The sequence below is a fragment of the Budorcas taxicolor genome, chromosome 21, assembly GCF_023091745.1.
Source record: "Budorcas taxicolor isolate Tak-1 chromosome 21, Takin1.1, whole genome shotgun sequence".
Taxonomy (NCBI): Eukaryota; Metazoa; Chordata; class Mammalia; order Artiodactyla; family Bovidae; genus Budorcas; species Budorcas taxicolor.
In genome coordinates, this window is record NC_068930.1 from 25,873,940 (window position 1) to 25,895,845 (window position 21,906).

General features: G+C 42.3%; 1 protein-coding gene across 1 annotated transcript; it reads left to right on the forward strand.

Moving 5' to 3' along the window:
• Positions 1-2,954: 2,954 nt before the first annotated feature.
• Positions 2,955-21,541, forward strand: WHAMM (WASP homolog associated with actin, golgi membranes and microtubules). The gene is given in 12 exon segments (XM_052659734.1): positions 2,955-3,682; positions 6,308-6,481; positions 7,212-7,362; positions 9,348-9,517; positions 10,687-10,852; positions 13,688-13,875; positions 15,078-15,164; positions 15,397-15,492; positions 18,111-18,341; positions 18,343-18,403; positions 18,406-18,585; positions 20,815-21,541. Coding segments are annotated over 12 exon segments (2,415 nt in total). The 5' UTR covers positions 2,955-3,073; the 3' UTR covers positions 21,117-21,541.
• Positions 21,542-21,906: the final 365 nt, after the last annotated feature.

The following is a 21,906-nucleotide window of genomic DNA, read 5'->3' on the forward strand; positions in this document are numbered from 1 at the left end:
GGCCCATTTGACTTCACATTCCAGGATGTCTGGCTCTAGGTGAGTGATCACACCATCGTGGTTATCTGGGTCATGAAGATCTTTTTTGTACAGTTCTTCTGTGTATTCTTGCCACCTCTTCTTAATATCTTCTGTTTCTGTTAGGTCCATAGCATTTCTATCCTTTATTGTGCCCATCTTTGCATGACATATTCCCTTGGTATCTCTAATTTTCTTGAAGAGATCTCTAGTCTTTCCCATTCTATTGTTTTCCTCTATTTCTTTACATTGATCACTGAGGAAGGCTTTCTTATCTCTCCTTGCTATTCTTTGGAACTCTGCATTCAGATGGATATATCTTTCCCTCTCTCCTTTGCCTTTAGCTTCTCTTCTTTTCCAAGCTATTTGGAAGGCGTCCTCAGACAACCATTTTGCCTTTTTGCATTTCTTTTTCTTGGGGATAGTCTTGATCATTGCCTCTGGCACAAGGTCACAAACCTCCGCCCATAGTTCTTCAGGCACTGCCTATCAGATTTAATCCCTTGAGTCTATTTGTCACTTTCACTGTATAATTGTAAGGGATTTGATTTAGGTCATACCTGGATGGTCTAGTGGTTTTCCCTACTTTCTTCATTTTAAGTCTGAATTTGGCAATAAGAAGTTCATGATCAGAGTCACAGTCAGCTCCTGGTCTTGTTTTTGCTGACTATATAGAGCTTCTCCACCTTTGGCTGCAAAGAAAATAATCAATTGGATTTAGATATTGACCATCTGGTGATGGCATGTGTAGAGTCTTCTCTTGTGTTGTTGGAAGAGGGTGTTTGCTATGACCAGTACATTCTCTGCAAAATTCTGTAAGTCTTTGACCTGCTTCATTTTGTACTCCAAGGCCAAATTGCCTGTTACTCCAGGTATCTTTTGACTTTTTACTTTTGCATTCCAGTCCCCTATAATGAAAATCACATCTTTTTTGGGTGTTAATTCTAGAAGGTCTTGTAGGTCTTCATAGAACCATTCAACTTCAGCTTCTTCAGTATTGCTGGGCAAGGCATAGACTTGATTACTGTGATAGTGAATGGTTTGCCTTGGAGACGAACAGAGATTGTTCCGTTACTTTTGAGATTGCATCCAAGTACTGCATTTTGGACTCTTGTTGACTATGATGGCTACTCCATTTCTTCTAAGGGACTTCTGGTGGAGAGTTCTGACAAAACATGGTCCATTGGAGAAGGGAATGGCAAACCACTTCAGTATTCTTGCCATGAGAACCCCATGAACAGTATGAAAAGGCAAAAAGATAGGACACTGAAAGATGAACTCCCCAGGTCGGTAGGTGTCCAATATACTACTGGAAATCAATGGAGAAATAACTCCAGAAAGAATGAAGAGATGGAGCCAAAGAAAAAAACAGTACCTAGCTGTGGATGTGACTGGTGATGAAAGTAAAGTCCAATGCTGTAAAGAGCAATATTGCATAGGAACCTGGAATATTAGGTCCATGAATCAAGGCAAATTGGAAGTGGTCAAACAGGAGGCGGCAAGAGTGAACATCGACATTTTAGGAATCAGTGAACTAAAATGGACTGGAATGGGTGAATTTAACTCAGATGACCATTTTATCTGCTACTGCGGTTAAGAATCCCTTAGAAGAAACAGACCTGAATTGTAAGTAAATCATATTAGCTAATACATTAAAAAATAGTTTGAGGGAAAATAAATCACTTCAGCTAAAAGGTTCTCTCTCCAAATGACAACCAGAGCAGAGCCCCACCTTTCTTTGGTATTAAAGGGAGGGACCTTCAGATAGAGGCAATTTTACCTTCAACCTACTTTCCCAGAGTCTCCTAGTTGCCTTGGGGCTAGATCATCTGCCTTGGGATTGTCTTCAGGCTGGGAGATGCCCTAACCATAGTTTCAGCCTGGTCCTGTTTTTCTTTGCCGGGGGGGATCATTGTTGGAAATCTGATTCCAGGCTTTCCTAGCTCAAAAACTTCAACAATCCCTTCACTGGTTCCTGAATCAAACTTTTGAAAATCTTGTTTAGATGAAGGGCTTCTTCCCTGCTCCCTGAGCTTCTTGTTCCTCCCGCTCTGTCCTCCAACCCCACTACCACTCTAGCAGCTCTCTCAGGATGGGAGCTGACATGTACTGTATTTCCGTCTACCCTGTACATTTCCTAGGTAGAGACCAGTGCTGCCTTATTCCCTGTATGAACAGGTTCAGCTCCAACCCACACTCCATCCCCAGCTGAAAGTACATCACCCCATCTCCTTAAACAGGTCTTCAGTAGCCAGGTGGTCTCAAGTGTCTGAATTGCCCGAGTGTCTGGGTATCTTAAGAAAAGTTTCTTTTCTGGACCTCAGTTTCCTTATCTCTATAATGACAAGTTAGAACATGGATTGTATTTAAACATGTTGGTTGGGAGCCGGAAGGATCTGAAGATGGAAACATCCTTTTTTGGGGGGCATGACCCCTTCGTGCGCAGCCTTCCAAAACATTATACATTACATAAAAGCTTGCTGAATTGATACCAACAAACTTGTGGCTTCTACCTAGTGCCTGGCACTTACGCCCTCAACAAGTAACTATTAAGTTTAATGTTATACCTCACCGTTCTTGAGCTCAGGAACGATGTATTCACTAGGGCCCTGATGATAGAAGACCAAGTCAACCGGGTTTCCGTTCTCAAGAGGCTCACAGTTTAGTGTAGGAGGCTAAGACAACAACTAGTTCGTTTAACAAACATTTTTTCAATGTCAGTGTGTACATAGGTGGAAAAGGTGAGGCAAGAGCGGTAATCCCAGGATCCAGACCAGGTTGCGACATTGGTTGATTCCAAGCGGCGACCTCCTGACCATTTCTTTGGTTGTCGCGAACCCTCCCATCTATCATCCAGCCAATCGCGGAAGCGTTGTTGGAAGCCTCCCAGGCAGCAGACAGCCAATCAAAAGTGCCGAGGGTGGCGGTGGTGGGGTTGCTGACGCCGATTCCAGTTCAGCGAAAGATGACGCCGTCCGGACTGTGCAGCGGCTGCTGGTGCGAGGAGACCAGGCTCTGGAGAGCCGAGCCCGCCGGGCGCTGACCGCTGGCGGCCATGGAGGACGAGCAGCCCGACAGCTTGGAGGGCTGGGTGCCGGTCCGCGAGGACCTCTTCGCCGAGCCCGAGCGGCACCAGCTGCGCTTCCTGGTGGCCTGGAATGATGTGGAGGGCAAGTTCGCCGTGACTTGTCACGACCGCACGGCGCAGCGGCGGCGGCGGCGCGAGGGCAGCCAGCCGGGGCCCGAACCCAAGCCCGAGCCCGAGGCCGCCGCTCCCCCGCCCAGTTGGGCGGGCCTGCTCTCGGCTGCCGGGCTCCGCGGCGCGCACCGGCAGCTGGCAGCGCTGTGGCCGCCGCTCGAGCGCTGCTTCCCGCGGTTGCCGCCGGAGCTAGACGCGGGCGGCGGCGGGGCCTGGGGCCTGGGGCTCGGGCTGTGGACGCTGGTGTGGCCGGCGCCCGCAGGCCCGGGCGAGGCGGCGCTGCAGGAGCTGTGCGGGCAGCTGGAACGCTACCTCGGCCAGGCGGCCGACGGCTGCGGCGGCGCGGCGGTGCGCGACGCGCTCTTCCCGGGCCAACGCTGCGCGGCGGACTGCGAGAGCACGCGAGAATTCCGGGAGCGAGCCCTGCGCGCGCGGCGCGATGGGGCGAGCGCGCGGCTGCGCCAGGTACGCGCCCGCCGGGCCCACGCACCGTCCTTTCCGTGTTGCTTTGCCTGGGGGGGGGACGAGTGCGAGAGTGGGGTCTTCCCGTTATCTGCGTGATGCGCGGAAGGGGCGCGCAGCCTCGCAGGTGCATCACCTGTCGGACAGCAGCGAGGGGACTTCCGGAGGAACCCGCACGGGGCCTGGCGAGAGGACTGAGTTAAAGTTTATTCGCAGTTCAGAGCCAGAGTAGGCTCTTTAACCTTTCCCCTGGAGATATTGGTGGAGCAGGCTGTTGTGACCGGAAATGCCAGAGAATACTGAAAGAGAAACTAGAAACATCCCATGAGTGTAGGAAGTGCTAGCAAGGACTGGATGTAAACAAAAGCAGGTTCCGTGTATGAGGGGAAGCCCCATAAGGGAGACAAGATGTGTTAGAGGATGAAGGGGCTTCTAGGACCTACGCTTTTGAGGTAAGAAAGACTTGGTGAGGTGATTTCCTTGGTGGTCCAAGGAAAGGACTCCCCGTTTTGCACTGCGATGGGGCCACTGGCTCCCAAGACCCCCGCATGCCCAGTGTGGCCAACAAAACAAAACAGACTTGGTCCAGTGGAAAGCCGATAGGATATGAGCTGTATTCATCAGTTGGGAGCAGCAGCAATAGGAAAGCAGTTTTAAGCTTGAAAGAGATTGTTAGAGCGATTGAACGATTCATTTTTTGAGCGCTGAGTTTACAGAACTGAAGGGGATTCAAATAAGGGTTTAAGAGGAAAACATGGCTCATATATCCACAACGAACTGACTATTCCTAAGTCAAGACTGAGTTCTCTATGCTACACCCGGACATGCCTCTTGCCGGCCCTTTCTATTTATTGTTTTAGTCGCTAAGTCGTGTCTGACCCCATTGACTGTAGCCCCACCAGGCTCCTCTGTCCATGGGATTTCCCAGGCAAGAATACTGGAGTGGTTTGTTATTTCCTTCTCCAGGGGATCTTCCCCACCCAGGGATCGAACCTGCGTCTCCTGCACTGCAGACGGATTCTTTACCACCGCACCACCAGGGAAGCCCTTTCTCACTTTCGTTCTTAATCAGAATGATTTTTCTTTGCATTCATTTGAGGAAGGGGAGGTGTAAGAACAATTTAGCCACATTCCAACATCTTAATTATATTCTCTGAAGCTAAATATAGAATGAGCTTTTTATACACCCACCTCTCATGGGTTTATTTCACTTGATAATATGAGGAAACCACAGGGCAGTTTCAGGCTAGTTAGCTTTTGATCTTCAGTTTTACCATGTTGAATCACTTATTTTTCAGTATACACTTAATCCAAGTTTGAGTTCATTCAGAGGTATTATGGCACTAGTATAGTTCATACTGTTAAGCTAGCTGTTGACACTGGTATAGTTCACCTGTTTACCTGGAACATGTGGGTGGAGTGAGGGCTTAAATATGAAATACACTGCATCCATGGAAGTGCATGTAATAATGTTAGTACTCAGCTCATATTTAGAACAGGAAAGCAATTGATTCTAGAATTAGACCAATTAGTAACATTGCTAGAATATAGAGAGTGAAACTGAATGTTTTGAAGTCTGCATAGTCTTAAGAAATAAGGCTGAAAAACATCAGTTATCTTAAGTTTACTTTTTCACGTGTTTTAATTTTCTTGAAGGAAACTTTTGCTTTTTTTTTTGGAGGGGGGTGGGTAATCCTACTGTTATCACCTGGATAAAATGACTACGGAACATAGATTACTTTATTCTTAACTGGAAGGAAGGAAATAGAAGAATTTAAGGATGTACTGACCGAGGGGTGGGGGTGGGGAGTTTGTACTATTACTTGATTTTATTTCTCTTCTCCTGGGCAGTAAATTAGTTTCTTATCAAATGAGTTTTTCTAGATTATAAGTGCTCAATTTATTTCTTGCCCTGCCTCAGGAGCATTCTTTAGAGGCTAGAGCCCCATTTGTGATGCTGTGAATGAGTCTACTTTGCTGGGGAATTGATGGGAATACTAACCTGGGGGAATTAAGAGAGTCAACATGCTGGAGAACTACTTGGAATCATCTCTATGTCTTTATGAGTTTGTCTGTTTGTTTTGGTTTGTTTTGATTGTATCACACGGCATGTAGGGTCTTAGTTCCCTGACCAGAGATTGAACCTATGCTGCCTGCAGCGGAAATGCAGTCTTAACCACTGGGCCACCAGGGAAGTCCCTCAGCAGTTTTAAAAAAGGAGTTCATTCTCACAATACCTTTATGGTAAAAAAAGTGATGGAAAAATATCCTCTCTCAGGTCCTTTTCTCTGAGTCCTTAGTACGTGTACTACCTACTTAGGACCAACTCTACATCCTCCTCTATCTCCCATTTATTATTACAAAAGTGCCCAGATCACTGAACCAGTCTTCAAAAGCACAGTGCTGAATAAATGATTACAATAATAATATTCCTACTATGGATGTACCATGATTTATTTAACCATTCTTACTGGGCATTTTGGTTGGAGGACAGTAACATTTTCATGTTTAATCAGTATTTTGAATTGATGTGTTAATGTTAGGAACATTCAGGTTTCTTTAGCTCTGTTGGTTTGGTATGATCTTATACTGTCCATACTTGAACTTTATTTACATTTTGCCTTCTAGTTGCTTCAAGGGCATGAAAAAGCCAACACCATGGTAGCATTAATGAAAGTGTATCGAGAGGAAGATGAAGCGTACCAGGAACTAGTCACTGCGACAACTATGTTCTTCCAGTATTTACTGCAGCCATTCAGGGACATGCGAGAACTTGCAACTTCATGTAAGCTTGCTATTTTGGTACGTTTTACGTTTTTACTTTATCAGATTTACTGTTTATGACATGCTGTTTCTTTAGTTGCATTAATGATTCAATCTGTGTTTCCACTTTGGGTTCACCCCGTGTTTCGATAATATTGTAGATACATCGAATTTATTTTTTAAATTGATTGAAAGACGAAGACATTTGAAAAATGTATTTATTTATTTTGGCTGTGCTGGGCCATGCATGGACTTTCTCTAGTTGAGGTGAGCGGGGGGCTGCTCTCCAGTTGTGGTGTGCGGGCTTCTCTTGTGGCTTGTGGGCTCCCGAGTATGGGCTAGGTGTTGTGATGCACGGGCTTAGTTGCCCCGCCGCATGTGGGATCTTCTCAGACCAGGGATAAAACCAGTGTCCCTGGGATTGGCAGGTGAGCCACTGGACTACCAGGGAGGTCTCCAAACAATATATATTAACAGAGAAACACAGCTTGGCAGTATTCCCTTCTAGAAAAAGTTATTTGAGTAGTACAAAGTAAAGTAGGGTGTTTTTTCCTTTATGCTCCAGAGTATCCCTTTGTCTTCCAGAGGATGCTGCACTTAGAGCCTTATTTATACTCAGTAAGGAACTGATGAGTGAATGAAATTTAATTGACTAAGTAGTAGTAATAAAAGTAGTTTAAATAATCCACATGACCAGTTTCTTTCAATTTTCTAATGGTTCTACATGATTCTTTTCTCTTACTGATACAACTTTCCCTTCTTTCTGTAGAAGTCCTTGGATGAGGATGATCTGGGTCCTAAAAGGATAGTTGCCCTGCAGAAGGAAGCCCAAGAATGGACCAGACGGGCTGAAGAAGCTATAGTCTCTATTCAAGATATTACAGTGAATTATTTTGAAAAAACGGTAGAAGCATTAGCAGGTAATAATTTTAAAATGCTATACTAAGATACATGTAATTTTCATTGTACTCAGAAAACACTTGAGTGCCTCTTAAGCACCAGATTCTGTATTTTCTAGGTACTGAGGATTCACTATAAGGATAAGCATGAAGTGAAGTGAAGTCGCTCAGTTGTGTCTGACTCTTTGCGACCCCATGGACTGTAGCCTATCAGGCTCCTCCGTCCATGGGATTTTCCAGGCAAGAGTGCTGGAGTGGATAGACACTGTAAAGTCAGATGAGGGAAGAGAAATCTTAATTATATTATTCATTCAAACACATGGAAAATGGCAGTGGCAACAAGCCATATGAAGAAGAGAAACATGGGGCGCTGAGAGCCTAGGAGAGAAAAATGAGACTCAATCAGAGTGGTCACAGAAGGCCTCTGAGAAGCGGCATTTGCCCTCCTATCTGAAGGGTAAATGGAAGTGGAGAGAGCAGAAAATTGATGAGAGGGTGTACCAGGCAGGAGTAGCATTTACAAAGGCCCTCTGGTATGAGGGAGCTTGACAAGTATGAGGGAGCTTGACAAGTATGAGGAAGCCACGGGCTGGAGCACAGCACGGACATACCTCATCTCATTGCTCATTTCATGGCGCTATACCTTACCCCACTTCACAGGTAGTATGATTTTTACAGGTTGAAGGTTTGTGATAGTCCTACACTGAGCAAGTCTATTATGAAATAGCAAGTGCTGGGACCTCCCTGGTGCTCCAGTGGTTAAGATTCTGTGCTGCCAATGCAAGGGGGGGTGTGCAGGTTCGATTCCTGGTTGGGGAACTAAGATCTCACATGCCATGTGGTGCAGTCAAAAGATAAAAATAAATAAATTTTAAGAATAGCAACTACTGTTTCTCCTACAGCATTTGCCCCACTTTGTGTCTCTGTCAGTCACATTTTAGTCATTTTCCCAATATTTCAGACTTTTACATTTTGTTATGGTGATCTGTGATGAGTGATATTTGATGTTACTATGCCAAAGCGATTACAGCTCAAAGCTCAGATGATGGATAGCACTTTTTAGTAATAAAGTATTTTTAAATTAAGGTATGTACATTTTTTTAAAGACATAAGATTCCTGCACACTTAATAGACCATAATACAGTGTAAACATAACTTTTGTATGCAGTGGGGAACAAGAAAATCCAACCTGATTTATTGTGGTGTTCACTTTACTGTGTTGATTTGGAATTGAACCTGAACTACCTCTGTGGTCTGCCTGTACAGAGAATGTGGTGTGAGAGAATGCTGGCAGACAGGCAGGGACAAGACCATATGGTCCTGTAGGCTGGGTGAAGTACTTTTTGTTTATTGGTTTTTTTTTGGCCCCATCACTGAGGTGGAAGTGCAGAGTCTTAACCACTGGACTGGTAGGGAAGTCCCTGGATTGAGGTGCTTTTGTCTAATCTTCAGTCACTGTTGATAGTAGCTGCAAATAGCAACAACTTTTTACCAGTTTGTTAAATTATAGTACATTCATAAAGTGGAATATTATGTAGCTATTAAACATGATTCTCTATAACAATTTTTATGAATAGCAAGAATTCTGTGATACAGTAAGTGAAATAAACAAGGTATAAAGCAGAATGATATCCTGGGACGGGGGAGGGGGGTTGGTGGTTTGTTTTGGTCAAACTGTATCTTCCTGTTTGTCTAGTTAGACACAGAAAGAGCCCAGAAGTATTTGCACCAAGATGTAGGAAGCAATTGCTTTAAGTAAGTGAGATTCATGATTTTCTTTTTTTAAATGAAGTTATCTAAAAATTTATACTAAATAACCATGTATTATTTTTGTGACAATAAAAAAATCACTAACATACAAGTTTTCTTTTAAAAGGGATGTTTTGCCAGTAACATGGAAGGCAATAAACAGAATTTGTTTGGGATGAATTTTTCCTTTTTAAAAAAGTTTCTTTTTATATTATGAGTTGTAATTATGTTTTATTTTATTAATTATAATCCAACAGGAATGAAGAAACAGATGGCACAGGATGAGAAGAGATTTGGCCAGGCTGCCTGGGCCACAGCAACTCCCAGGTTGGAAAAACTCAAGCTGATGTTAGCCCGGGAGACTCTACAACTCATGAGAGCCAAAGAGCTGTGTTTAAATCACAGAAGAGCTGAAATTCAGGGCAAGGTAAGACAAACATAAGTGAAGCTTTGTTTTACAAATACACTTTTATTTTAGGTAGCATCCTTACTCACTTGTTCCAACACCATCTTTTTTATCTTAAAAATTTTTTTTTAATTAAAATTTATTTATTTATTGGGTTGCACTGGGTCTTAGTTGTGGCTCACGGGATCTCTGACCTTGTGGCATGTAGGAACTTTATTTGCAGCATGGGAACTCTCACCTGTGGCATGTGGGATCTAGTTCCCAGAGCAGGGATTGAATGCAGGCTCTCTGCATTGTAAGCAGAGAGTCTTTGCCACTCGACCACAAGGGAAGTCCCCAGTACCATCTTCTGTTGTTATTGTCCAGTCACTGAGTTGTTCCAACTCTTTGCAACCCCATGGACTGCGGCACACCTTGCTTCCCTGTCGTTCATCATCTCCTAGAGTTTGCTTTAACTCAATGTCCACTGAAGTTGGTGATGCCATCCAACCGTCTCATCCTCTCTCACCCCCTCCTCTTCCTGCCCTCAATCTTTCCCAGCATCAGGGTCTTTTCAGAATTTAGAGACTGGAAGTTTGGCCGTGAAGTTTCAGTTAAAATGTTTTTGAAATATTATATTGTCACAGTCACTTGATGATCGCATTGACCTCAGAACCAAAGTAGGTAATATACTTGAAAATCAGTCAAACCATGTTTTCAGCACAATTTTAGAATAATTAAAGAGGTGCTTTGTCTTAGGAGCATAGTCAATTTTATTTCCTATAACATTATGACTTTAAAGCAGAAAACATCTGTGAATACTTCATTGCCGTTTATTTTCTCAAAACCTAAATGTTTTCATATGTTTCAGAGATGAGGTAAAGTATCTGTGGTCAATGCTGAAGAAGGCATTTTTATCCCATTAAGTGAAATGGAAAAGTGTCTCTTCTCTCTTCGCTTTTTTCACGTTTGATACTGAGCAGAGAAGGAATGGCAGCCCACTCCAATATCATTAATACTCCAGTATTCTTGTCTGGAGAATCCAGGGACAAGGAGCCTCACAGGCTACAGTCCATTGGATCCCAAAGAGTTGAACACAGTTGAGCAACTAACACTTTCACTTTCACAGAATAGAAAATAACTCAGATGCTTGTAAAGTTTGCTTTTAATGTCCTATTTTAACTTGCTCTTATCTTTTTCATGAAAACAAGATGGAAGATCTTCCAGAACAAGAAAAAAAAATAAACATTGTAGATGACTTAGAAATACAATATTATGAAGTTCAATTAGAATTATACGAGGTTAAATTTGAGATATTAAAATATGAAGAAATACTGCTTGTTACTCAGTTGGACTCCATTAAAAGACTTATAAAAGGTAAAATTTATATTTCAATGTATATCTTGGTATGTTTAAATTACAGATTCAAGGAAATACAGACCATATTATCAATTATTTTTGTATATTATATACTGAAATTTTCTAATACAGTTTCCCTTCAGTATTTTTGTTACTGAAATAATATGTTCATTGGTAAACATATAGCAAAACAAAGGGAAACTATTATTACTCCAGTTCCATCATCTAGAGATACTTTGTAGACTCTGTAGTTTCATAGCCTTTTTTATATGCTAATGTTTAGAAATATCTATCAATTTCTTAAACCAAAACTGAGTATTCTGTTCAGTAACCTCTTTTTCATTTAATATATAATAGTCATCTTTCCATTTCAAAAAGTTATAAAATCAAAAATTTTAATGGCTGCATAGTATTCCATTAAATAGATATATTGGTATATCCACTTTTCACTGTTGTGAACAATGTAGTGAAGAACCTTCCTTTACATATGTCTTTGTGTATAGGAAAGACTCTTTCCTTGGAATAAATTTCTAAAGATGGAATCAGGTACATTTTACAAAATGTACGTTTTACATTTTGACACCTAATTGTTAAAACAACACTATAACAATCATTTGATAGACATTTTCCCATACCACTATTATTTTCTAATTTCTAAATTTCATTCTACTTAATGATGCTCCTATCAGCTGATGATGAAAATGTTTCCCTGTACTTATTCATTTAAATTCTTTGCCTATGTGATGGGAAAAAAAAATGGCATCTTCTAATTTTCATTTATTTCATTTACAAGTGATGTTGAACACAGTTTTGTATGTTTACTGGTCATTTGTTTTTATTTACTGCCTATTCGTGTTCTTTGCCCATTTTTCTTTGGAATATTCCCTTTTTGTATTAGAGATGTTACTTTATTATCTGTCATATGTTGCAAATCATTGCTCTGTCATTTGCTTTTTTGGAATATTTAATCTTTATGAAGTCACCTCTCTCAGTCTTTCTGCTTTGGTGTTGTAACTCCTTTATCCCAAAATTACACAGGTATTTACTTCTGTTTTTAGTATTTTTATGATTTTGCTTTTAAAAACATTTGGCTCTTTAATCCAGATGTGAAGTTTATTTTGATGTGGGGTAGCAATCTAAACTTTCCCCTCCAAATTCTTAGCAGTCACACTCACTGATTTTAAAAACATTTCCTCTGTTGCTTTGACTTGTCACCTGTCCCATATCCAGGATTATCATACTTGCTTTGATCTATTTATGAACTCTTATTTTCTTTCACTGATTTGTGAATGGCTCCTAGTAGCTGGTACCGTGCTGTTCCTATTATTACATAAAGCAAATCCTTCCCTCATTAATCTACTTTTCCAAAAACTTTCTGACTCCTTATCACTCCTTTATTCTTCCAGATGAACTTTAGAATCATTTTGACAAGCTCAAAACAAAAAGCCCAAAAAACTCGGAATTTTTATTGGGATTGCAGTTAACATTAGAGATTACTTTGGGAAGAATTATCGTCTTTTCAATTTTGAATCTTCCCATCCAAGAACATGGTATGTCTCTCCATTTACTCAAGTCTGTTGTTTTCCCTAAAGTTCCTCCAAGTTTAGTTATTTTCTTCATATAGATCCTGAACATTTAATTTAATCTTGCTGCTGCTAAGTCGCTTCAGTCGTGTCCGACTCTGTGTGACCCCATAGACGGCAGCCCACCAAGCTCTGCCGTTCTCCAGGCAAGAACACTGGAGTGGGTTGCCATTTCCTTCTCCAATGCATGAAAGGGAAAAGTGAAAGTGAAGTCACTCAGTTGTGTCCAACTCTTAGCGACCTCATGGATTGCAGCCTACCAGTCTCCTCCATCCATGAGATTTTCCAGGCAAGAATAATCCTAGGTATTCAAAAAACTTTAGCTTCATGTTATAAGCACTTTACATATTTAGGAAGAAGTTCTATTAGAAAAAAGTTAATATGGATGGATGCATGCCAAACTATTCATATTTTCCTCTGGGAACAAAAGGACAAAGATTTGGTGAGGAAAGGAAAATTTTACTTTCTATTTTTATGTACTTCTGTAGGACTTGAGTTTGTTACAATCAGCATGTATTTTTAAAAAAATCAATATGTAATTAAGATTAAATATCAGTAAGGCACCTTAATGACATGCTGCTGGTAGAACATATGTTGCCTTTCTTGAGGAGGGTGGTTTGACAACAGTGATCAGGAGCCTTAAATATTCATCTGCAAAGGAAGTAATAAAAAATGTATACAAAGATTTATATTCAAAGATGTTCATCACAGTGGAAATGATAATAATGGAACATTGTGACATTCTGAGAACAGAGAGTGCTTAAATTCGAGAATACTGTGTTGCCATTAAAATTGTATTTCTATCACATGGAAAAGTTTCTGAGAATTATCTTTATTGATACAAGTAACTATGTAAGTTGCATGTGTGTGTGTATACATAGACATACATATATATCTGTTAATTGTAAGAACCTTTAACTGTCCTTACATTGGATCTCCTTATATGCGTGGGCTTCCCTGGTGGCTCAGTAGTAAGGAATCCACCTGTCAATGCAGGAGACAGGGGTTCGATCCCTGATCTGAGAAGATGCCGCAGAGCAACTAAACCTGTGCACCACAGCTGCTGAGCCCGAGCGCCCCAGAGCCTGTGCTCTGCCACAAGAGAAGCCACCGCAATGCGAAGTCCACACGCTGCAGCTAGAGAGTAGCCCCCACTCTCTGCAGCTAGAGAGAGCCTGCGCAGTGATGAGGACCCAGTGCAGCCTTAAGAAAACAAAGTATGCATTATTTTTAATAAAATACAGTTTAAAAATCATTAATACGCTTCTAGATAAACAGGATGAAGTGATCTACTACGACCCGTGTGAAAGTCCAGAGGAACTTACGGTTGTGGATGGTGTAATGGGGCTACAGGAAGGGAAGCAGCTGGAGGTGGGGGTGCTCAGCCGGCAGTGCCAGCAGCTGGAGTCAAAGCGGGGCAGCATCTGTGCCAGGAGAGCCCGTCTCAGGAACAGAAAGGTGGGTGCGCCCGGGCGGCCTTCTCGGCTCACGGCTTTGGGGGATTTCTTCTTTTACAAAAGATAGGTTCGAAAATAAGGCTTTTATGAATGATTCATTTCATGTGTGTTTATGTAGATATCAGTGGCTACAATTAACATACACTACAGTTTTTTTTTCCTTAAAAAGATTCTTTTTTCCTTTTGGATTTAACCATCTTTAGATTTTAATTAAGTCTTTCAACAACTATTGATTGAATGTCTATGGCATACATAGGCATTTTAAAAAATCACAATAGGTAGAAACTTCTAAGAAGCTATAATAAATGATAAAATTAATTTTTTAAAAATTGATTATGTCAGTCAGACAATATTTGGCTTATTTCAGTCCTTAAAATTGGAGAGTGATTTTTTTCCTAATTTTTAAAAACTCTGTGATTACATAAAAAGGTAACATACTAAGAAGGGGTAAGCATACTTGAGATACAGGTTTTTTTTAAAGTTATTTATTTACTTATTTTTGGTTGCACTGAGTCTTCATTGCTGAGTGGGCTTTCCCCAGTTGTGGTGAATGGGGGCTTCTCTTGTTGTGGAGCACAGACTCTGGAGCACAGGCATGGAAGCTGTGGTGTTCGGGCCTAGTTGCCCTGTGGCATGTGGGATCTTCCCGGACCAGGGACTGAACTTGTGTCCCTTGTGTTGGCAAGCAGACTCTTAATCACTGGACCACCAGGGAATTCCTATATGATACAGTTTTTAATATAATTTTTCAGATATTATAGATTGGATGTGTTATGTAGGTATGTTTGGAAATATTTAGAACATTAGGGGGAAATGTGTTTATAACAGTTGCACTGAAAGAGATCCTTAGGACACGTCCCACTTAAGGGTATGGGGCTGCCTGTATGTCCTCCCATTTCTACTTGGTTGGAGGACTTGCTTTTTCATCTCCCAAAGCACTGCACCCCAGCCATGACCTTCCTGACCAGGAACAAGGGATTTCTGTAAGCAGCCAATCGGCCCATGTCACGTGACTGAGGAGGAGGCAGACGTACTGAATCACACCGTAACTCCTATTAATAAATGCCTTATACTGCAGCCCAAATGCAGTGCTTTTTTCTTTTAACCTTTTATGCTACCCCATGGTAATATTAAAAGCCATGCAGTGTTCAATTTATAACCAAGTTAAAAAAACAGATCAGTGAAATTACATTATTCTCCTAGGATCAATGCAAAGAAAATCATCGACTCAGACTTCAACAGGCTGAAGAAAGAATAAAATATTCTCATCAGCACCACAGTGTTCAGAGGGTGAGTGGCCGAAGAAAAATGTTTTATGTTTGCATGATGTGACCCATGGGCTTGTGCAAAGTGGAGCCCCACTGCTGGTCAGCCTGGATCCTGAGGGCGTGGTGCAGTGTGGCCCCGCAGCTGGGGTGGGGGTGGTGGTACGGACATGACGGTGGGCGGGGGGGTGGCAAGAATGTCAGCTTACAGTCTCTCAAGACTTTTGGGAAGCTTACAGATATGTGTTTGTCTATAGAAAAGAGACAAGAAAAAAGAGGAGGAACAAAAGAAAAGAGAATGGATAAACCAAGAACGCCAAAAAACCCTCCAACGATTAAGAGCATTTAAAGAGGTGAGTTCTATAAATCCTTGCTTCTCCTGTGTTTTCTGGAAAAATAAATGAAGATCACCTGCCCTAGGAGAAAAATATGAAGTATTAGGGACAGATGATTTGGGACCTAAAATGTTCCCCAAATGCCATGATTTGTAGTCTATAAATAAAAAACAAAAGTATTAGGAATATCAAGATGTTTTTGACCTTGCCGCTCACCCTGCTGTTAACTGGCAGGGAAAACCAAAAATAGTTAAATAGAGTTGTGCCCGACTCTTTGTGACCCCATGGACAGTAGCCGGCACCAAGCTCCTCCATCCATGGGATTTTCTAGGCAAGAGTACTGGAGTGGGTTGCCATTTCCTTCTCCAGGGAATCTTCCCAACGCAGGGACTGGACCCAGGGATCGAACCCAGGTCTCCCACATTGTAGACAGACGCTTTACTGTCTGAGCCACCAGGGAAGTCCCAATGAAGTATTAGGGACAGATGATTTGGGACCTAAAATGTTCCCCAAATGCCATGATTTGTAGTCTATAAATAAAAAACAAAAGTATTAGAAATATCAAGATGTTTTTGACCTTGCCACTCACCCTGCTGTTAACTGGCAGGGAAAACCAAAAATAGTTAAATTGCCCTCAGCTCTAGCTGCCTTTTCCTCATTTATAATAAAGAAGGCTTTAAAATTTGGTCGAGGAAACATTGTGACATTAGTTACGTGACCTGTTAAAAGTGAACAGGTTTAAGAGACAGGGAGAACCAACAGGGACACCAAGGGGGTGCGGGAAGAACTGGGAGGTTGGGCTGACGTATATACACTGTTGATACCATATATAAAATAGATAGCTCACGAGAAACTACCGCATAGCACAGTGAGCTCCTCTGAGAGCTCTGTGGGGACCAAAATGGGAAGGAAATCCCAAAAAGGTGGGCTATATGTATACGTGAAGCCGATTCACTTTGCAGCATAGCAGAAACTGACACAACATTGTAAAGCAACTATACTCCAATACATTTTTTTCTTCAAAAGTGAATAGGTTTTTTTTTTTTAAGTAAATAGATACTTAAAGTAACATTAAACTTGTTGAACATAAAAGCGTAAACCTGTTCTCGTCATATACCCTCATAATGACCCCAAAGAGAAAACCACCCACTCCCAGACATAAGTCTGGGATGAGGTATTGAAGATGCATAGTGCAATACCAACAAGGAAAACAGGGGCCACCAGAGTGAATACATCATATTTTACAACTTCATCTTGTCTTCTTTCTCTTGTGAAATTTTGACTGCACTGTGTCTTTGCTGTGGTGAGTCTGCTTCTCTCGTTGCCATGTGTGGGCTTAGTTGCCCCAGGCATGTGGGATCTAGTTCCTAGACTAGGGATCAAATCCACGTTCCCTGCATTGGAAGGTGGATTCTTAACCATAGGACCACCAGGGAAGTCCCTGATACACTTTCTACTCTGATCCGTGCTGTATAGCAGGCACTGTGCTATGCATTTACATTCATTCTCATTATCTTTTTTTTTTTTAAAGCAACTTTATTCATGTAGGTTGCACACTATACAGTTCTTCCATTGAAAGGTTTTACTATATTCAGAGTTGTGCAACCATCGCTACAATCAGTCTGGAACAGCTTTACTGTTCCCCAAAGAAATCTCATATCTAGTAGCTATTCCCTGCTACCTCCCTGGGTCTGGGCAACTATTAATCTGCTTTCTGTCTCTATGGATTTACCTACGGTAGACATTTCATATAAGTGGTCCTTTAAGGTGAGTGGTCTCTCAGCGTAATGTTTTCAAAGCTCATCCATATTCCAGAGGGTACTGATTAGCACAGCAGAGTCACTGTGCAGGAGGGGATTCAAGGGATCCAAGTCCAGCTCCATGACCCTGAACTAGTCAGAGCCCTGATTTTCACATTTACGTGGTATGAAGGTGAAAGAATCCATCAACAAACTGGAACGAGTTGACCTTAAATTGGTAAAAATTGCAGTTTTTTGGTCCATGGAGGTGTACACCCCTCAAGATTAGTTCTTTGTAAGGTGAGGTTTTTCTTTAGCAAACTATACCTGTGAGACTGCAACTTCTTTAATTAATATTTTTAAATTACAAAATTTACTCTAAGACTAAACATTAGAGAAACATCTGTAATACCGTTTTAACTGTCACTTGGAGGTCCACACTGGTGGTATTTTTCATAGATCTGTTTTTTACATGGTTATACATTGCACACCATATCATCTGCATTTTTTTTAAAAGATGTTTCACCAACTTTGTACTATTTATGATTTTTCATGGCTGCCTGATACTTTAAACTCACCATAATTTTTTCAACTAACTGTCTTTTGTTTGTATTTGTTGTCTGATCTTTCATACTAAAAATATGATGAGTGTTTTCATCTGTATGTATCCTTTCATGTCTTTATTACAGAGAAAAGTGTTATATGAAAGCATATGAATGCTTGTTGCTCAATATATAGATTTAGTAGCAAGGGTGGCTGTGCAAAGTGAAAAGCAGCCGCTTCGTGAATTAGGATGATCCACACAAAGAAACTCTTTGGGTGTCCTTTATAGAAAGCTCTAGCATTTTGATGGTTTGTGATCGTAGCCAGTTTTTGACAATGGTTTTTCATTTTCAGAGATGTCCAGGCCGGCCTATCCTAAAGAGCTCTCGCTCACAACCTGTGACTTCAGACCTGCTGAATGGACTACCCAAGCAGATACCCCCGCTGACTTCTCAGATGACAGCCGTGATCCATCCATCCTCTAGGAAAACCAGAAGTGCTCCCTTGTCTGAAGTCAGTACTGTGAAAACCCCTGAGTGTGAAGACTGTGCTGGAGACAGCCCTGTCCCGACTTTGGTTCCAACCAGTGACCAAACACATTCCACGTCTAGTGAGGAACTGCCACTGCCACCACCGCCTCCGCCTCCCCCGCCACCTCCTCCCCCACCACCGCCGCTGCCCCTCCCTGCTCAGCCCTTTTCTTCTCAACCTGCAAATCATCGGAATTTACGCTTCGGGACTTCAGTGAAAGATGATCAGCCACTTCCACTAGTGTGTGAATCACCCACTGAGAGCCCACATGGTCCTGCAGACAGTTTTAGTGGCCCAGGTAATCTTCCCAACTGTCCCCACTCACCGGGGGTGGTTAAGTGGTCAGAGGGTTCCAGCTTTAGCAGCCATCATCTTCAAATCAAAATCTTTTTCATAACGCTCTACAATCTTAAAATATTCTAATATGTGTTACCTTGTCACTCTTTTATTGCAAAATTAGCAGAGCCTAAATCTGAGCCTAAATCGAAGAAACATTGCTATACAGTTAATGGTCACGTGACTTGGGATCTCTGAGGCTGTTCAAGAATCAACCTGTCTCAGGTTCTTTTTTTTTTTAAATTTATTTATTTGGCTGAGCCAGGACTGAGTTGCAGCATGTGGCATCTTTTTAGTTGCAGCATACAAACTCTTAGTTGTGCCATGTGTGATCTGGTTCCCTGACCAGGGTTTGAACATGGGCCCCCTGCATTGGGAGCTTAGAGTCGTAGCCACTGGACCACTAGGGAAGTCCCTGTCTCAGGTTCTTAAGACATCAGTGTTTGATTTCTGCCATATGTTTCAGTGTTGCTTTGAATTAAGCTCACTGTTGCATCTGTGAGTCCTTCATGGAATTAAATGGTTACATCTTAAGCAGAATAGTGGTTTGGAATTATCTTGGAGGAATTTTAGACTATGGAGGGCTGTTCTTGTAGTCTGAGTGGTGGTCAGAGAAACCTTACTGTGGGAAATCTTTGTAAAATGAAGTGGTCAAATACAAGGGGCCTATGACATGATGGGAATTATATAACAGTTCCAACCATGGTTCTGGTTAATGTGTATTCTGGTCATTCTGAGTTTAAGGTTTCACTGTACCTAGAACGAGGCACAGATGAAAATGTCCACACTACTAAGTGGAGACCAGATGGCCCATTTCCATGGGTTTTGCTGCAACACTGTGGTAAATGAAAGTGAGAGCTCACGGGCCTGGACAAGAAATAGGGCATGGCAGGTCTTTGTGGGGGTGCCTCGTTCCCGACCAGGGATTCCCTGGTGGCTCAGTGGTAAAGAATCTGTCTGCAATGCAGACCGGGTTCAATCCCTGGGTCAGGAAGGTCCCCTGGAGGAGGAAATGGCAGCCCACTCCAGTATTCTTGCCTGGGAAGTCCTATGGACTGCCGCAGTCCATAGCGTTGCAGAGTCAGTTATGACTTACCTGCTGAGCACATGTGCACACATTGTTTCCTGACCTGACTCGTAACACACACACTGCCTCACTGCACTGAAAGAATAAGAAAGTGTGAGTTAACACCATAAAATGCCCTCGATGGTGCAAGTCTATCTTACTACTCCTAGAAGGGAAGTGGAATAACAGTTATAGGTTAAGATCTAAGGTGTTTTGTTAGCCATGGCATAGCTTTTCAGTTCTGAACTAGAAATGACTATTTACCTTGAAGTCTCACATGGAAGATCCCTAAATTAGTGGCCACAGTCACATACTTCCAGCAGGTGGTAAAAGATTTTACCCACCACAGGGGGCTCAAGGTGCCAAGAGTGAAAAATAGCTTCTCCTCACCAAGGCTTTGAAACTCTGATCTAATTTGTGTTTTGACAGCATTTCACACCCTTGAAAGTAGAGAGCACATTAAGTTATCTCAGGATAATGTAGGTGGAATTAAAACACACTATATACAGAGACATGCCAGAGCCACCCGCTCTGGGTTCACCGATTCAAGTTTTCCTTTAAGCCTTTTTGTGTGTGGAAACCCACTCACTCAGTGTCACAGAACAAGTAATCACTGACTGATATCCAAGACTGAAGTTGGAGAATTACGGCGGGGTACAGTCAAAAGATTTTTAAGTGGGAAAGGAAATGGAGGAGATAGAATGTCAGAGCTATCGATGCACACTGGGTCGGACTAAAACACCCCAGCTGTTCATAACTATCTTCAGAGTCACCTGGAAATGTGATAACACCTGTGTCTTCAGAAACAGCCGTGCTAACCAGGAGGTATGGTGACTTTCAACTGTGCCTGGGAGTTGCTATGGATTTGAGGAAGTAGTGGAAAATCAGTGGTTAAGGTTAAATATTAGCGATGAGACTATCCTGGATTCAAACAGGGAGCCAATACTAGCAGATAGCCGATATCAGATGCTCAGAGCATTTGTCTAATGGGATGATGACCATTTGTTTAAATCATGGCTTAACTGATGGGTGACTTGACACCTTTAACAAGTACAAAATCGTCTTGGCACTTTGGGGAGAAAGAGTATGATTCCTTGACTCCTTGCTCTGTTTACTCAATTTCAGGGTCGATGGATGAAGTGCTGGCCTCCCTAAGGCATGGCAGGGCCCCTCCCCAGAAGGTGCAGGCGCCCGCTTTGCCCCCTCCCCGAGCCTCAGTCAACGAGCACATTCTGGCTGCCATAAGGCAGGGGGTCAAACTGAAGAAGGTCCACCCTGCCCCTGGCCCGAGCCCCAGCAGTAAACCTACCAGTGACCTGGAGAAGAGCATCAAGGCAGCGCTGCAGAGAATCAAGAGGGTGTCTGCTGACTCGGAGGAAGAGGAGGAGGAAGGCGATGAGCAGGGCCCCCGAGAGTGGGATCATTAGGCTCCTCTGTAAGGGCCCAAGGCCTGTTCTGATGCAGCATGTGATGGGGTACTGGTAGAGAGGCTGCACAACACCCCGGAAGATCAGCTAGGGCATGGTGTGTGACGCTGCAGCTTTATTTAACACTGCGGCTCTTCAAGTCAGGGGAGGAAGGAGACACATGGTGCCTCTTGCACATCTGAGCAAGAGGTGAGCACTGGTGGCATGAGAAACTAATCACTGTTCACCATGGATAACCTAGAATCATTCCCTTATTCTGAAAAAAGTTTACGCTGCTACTGTAGAAAGCACTGCTGACCGAGCGTGTGCAGTGGTTTGCTGGGATTGAAAGGTTTGAATGTGGACATTATTTTAACAATAATCAGAGTAAATTGCTTATAAGCAAGACTTATTTTAAATATTTTAAATGAAATGTGTTTCATGTATCAAGCACAATATAAACTCATAATAAAGAACTTATTTATAATGCCTCCGTGTCACTCATGAAGAAACTGAATATCTTAACACAGCTGTTCCTGCTTTGGCTGGGTTTAGCTGAAATTTATTAAAAACATTGAATGTTTTTTTAAGCAAATACTAAGGGTGGGGAATAGTGTCATTCTCCTCAGGCACTCATGCTGGAATCTTCTCCTTCTTGCGTTGTGTTAAAATTAGGAAAGGAGTGGGACTTCCCTGATGGTCTGGTGGCTAAGACTCGCTGCTCCCAATGCAGGTGACCCGGGATTCTATCCCTGGTCAGGGAACTAGATCCCACATGCCACAACTAAGAGTTTGCATGCTGTAACTAAAG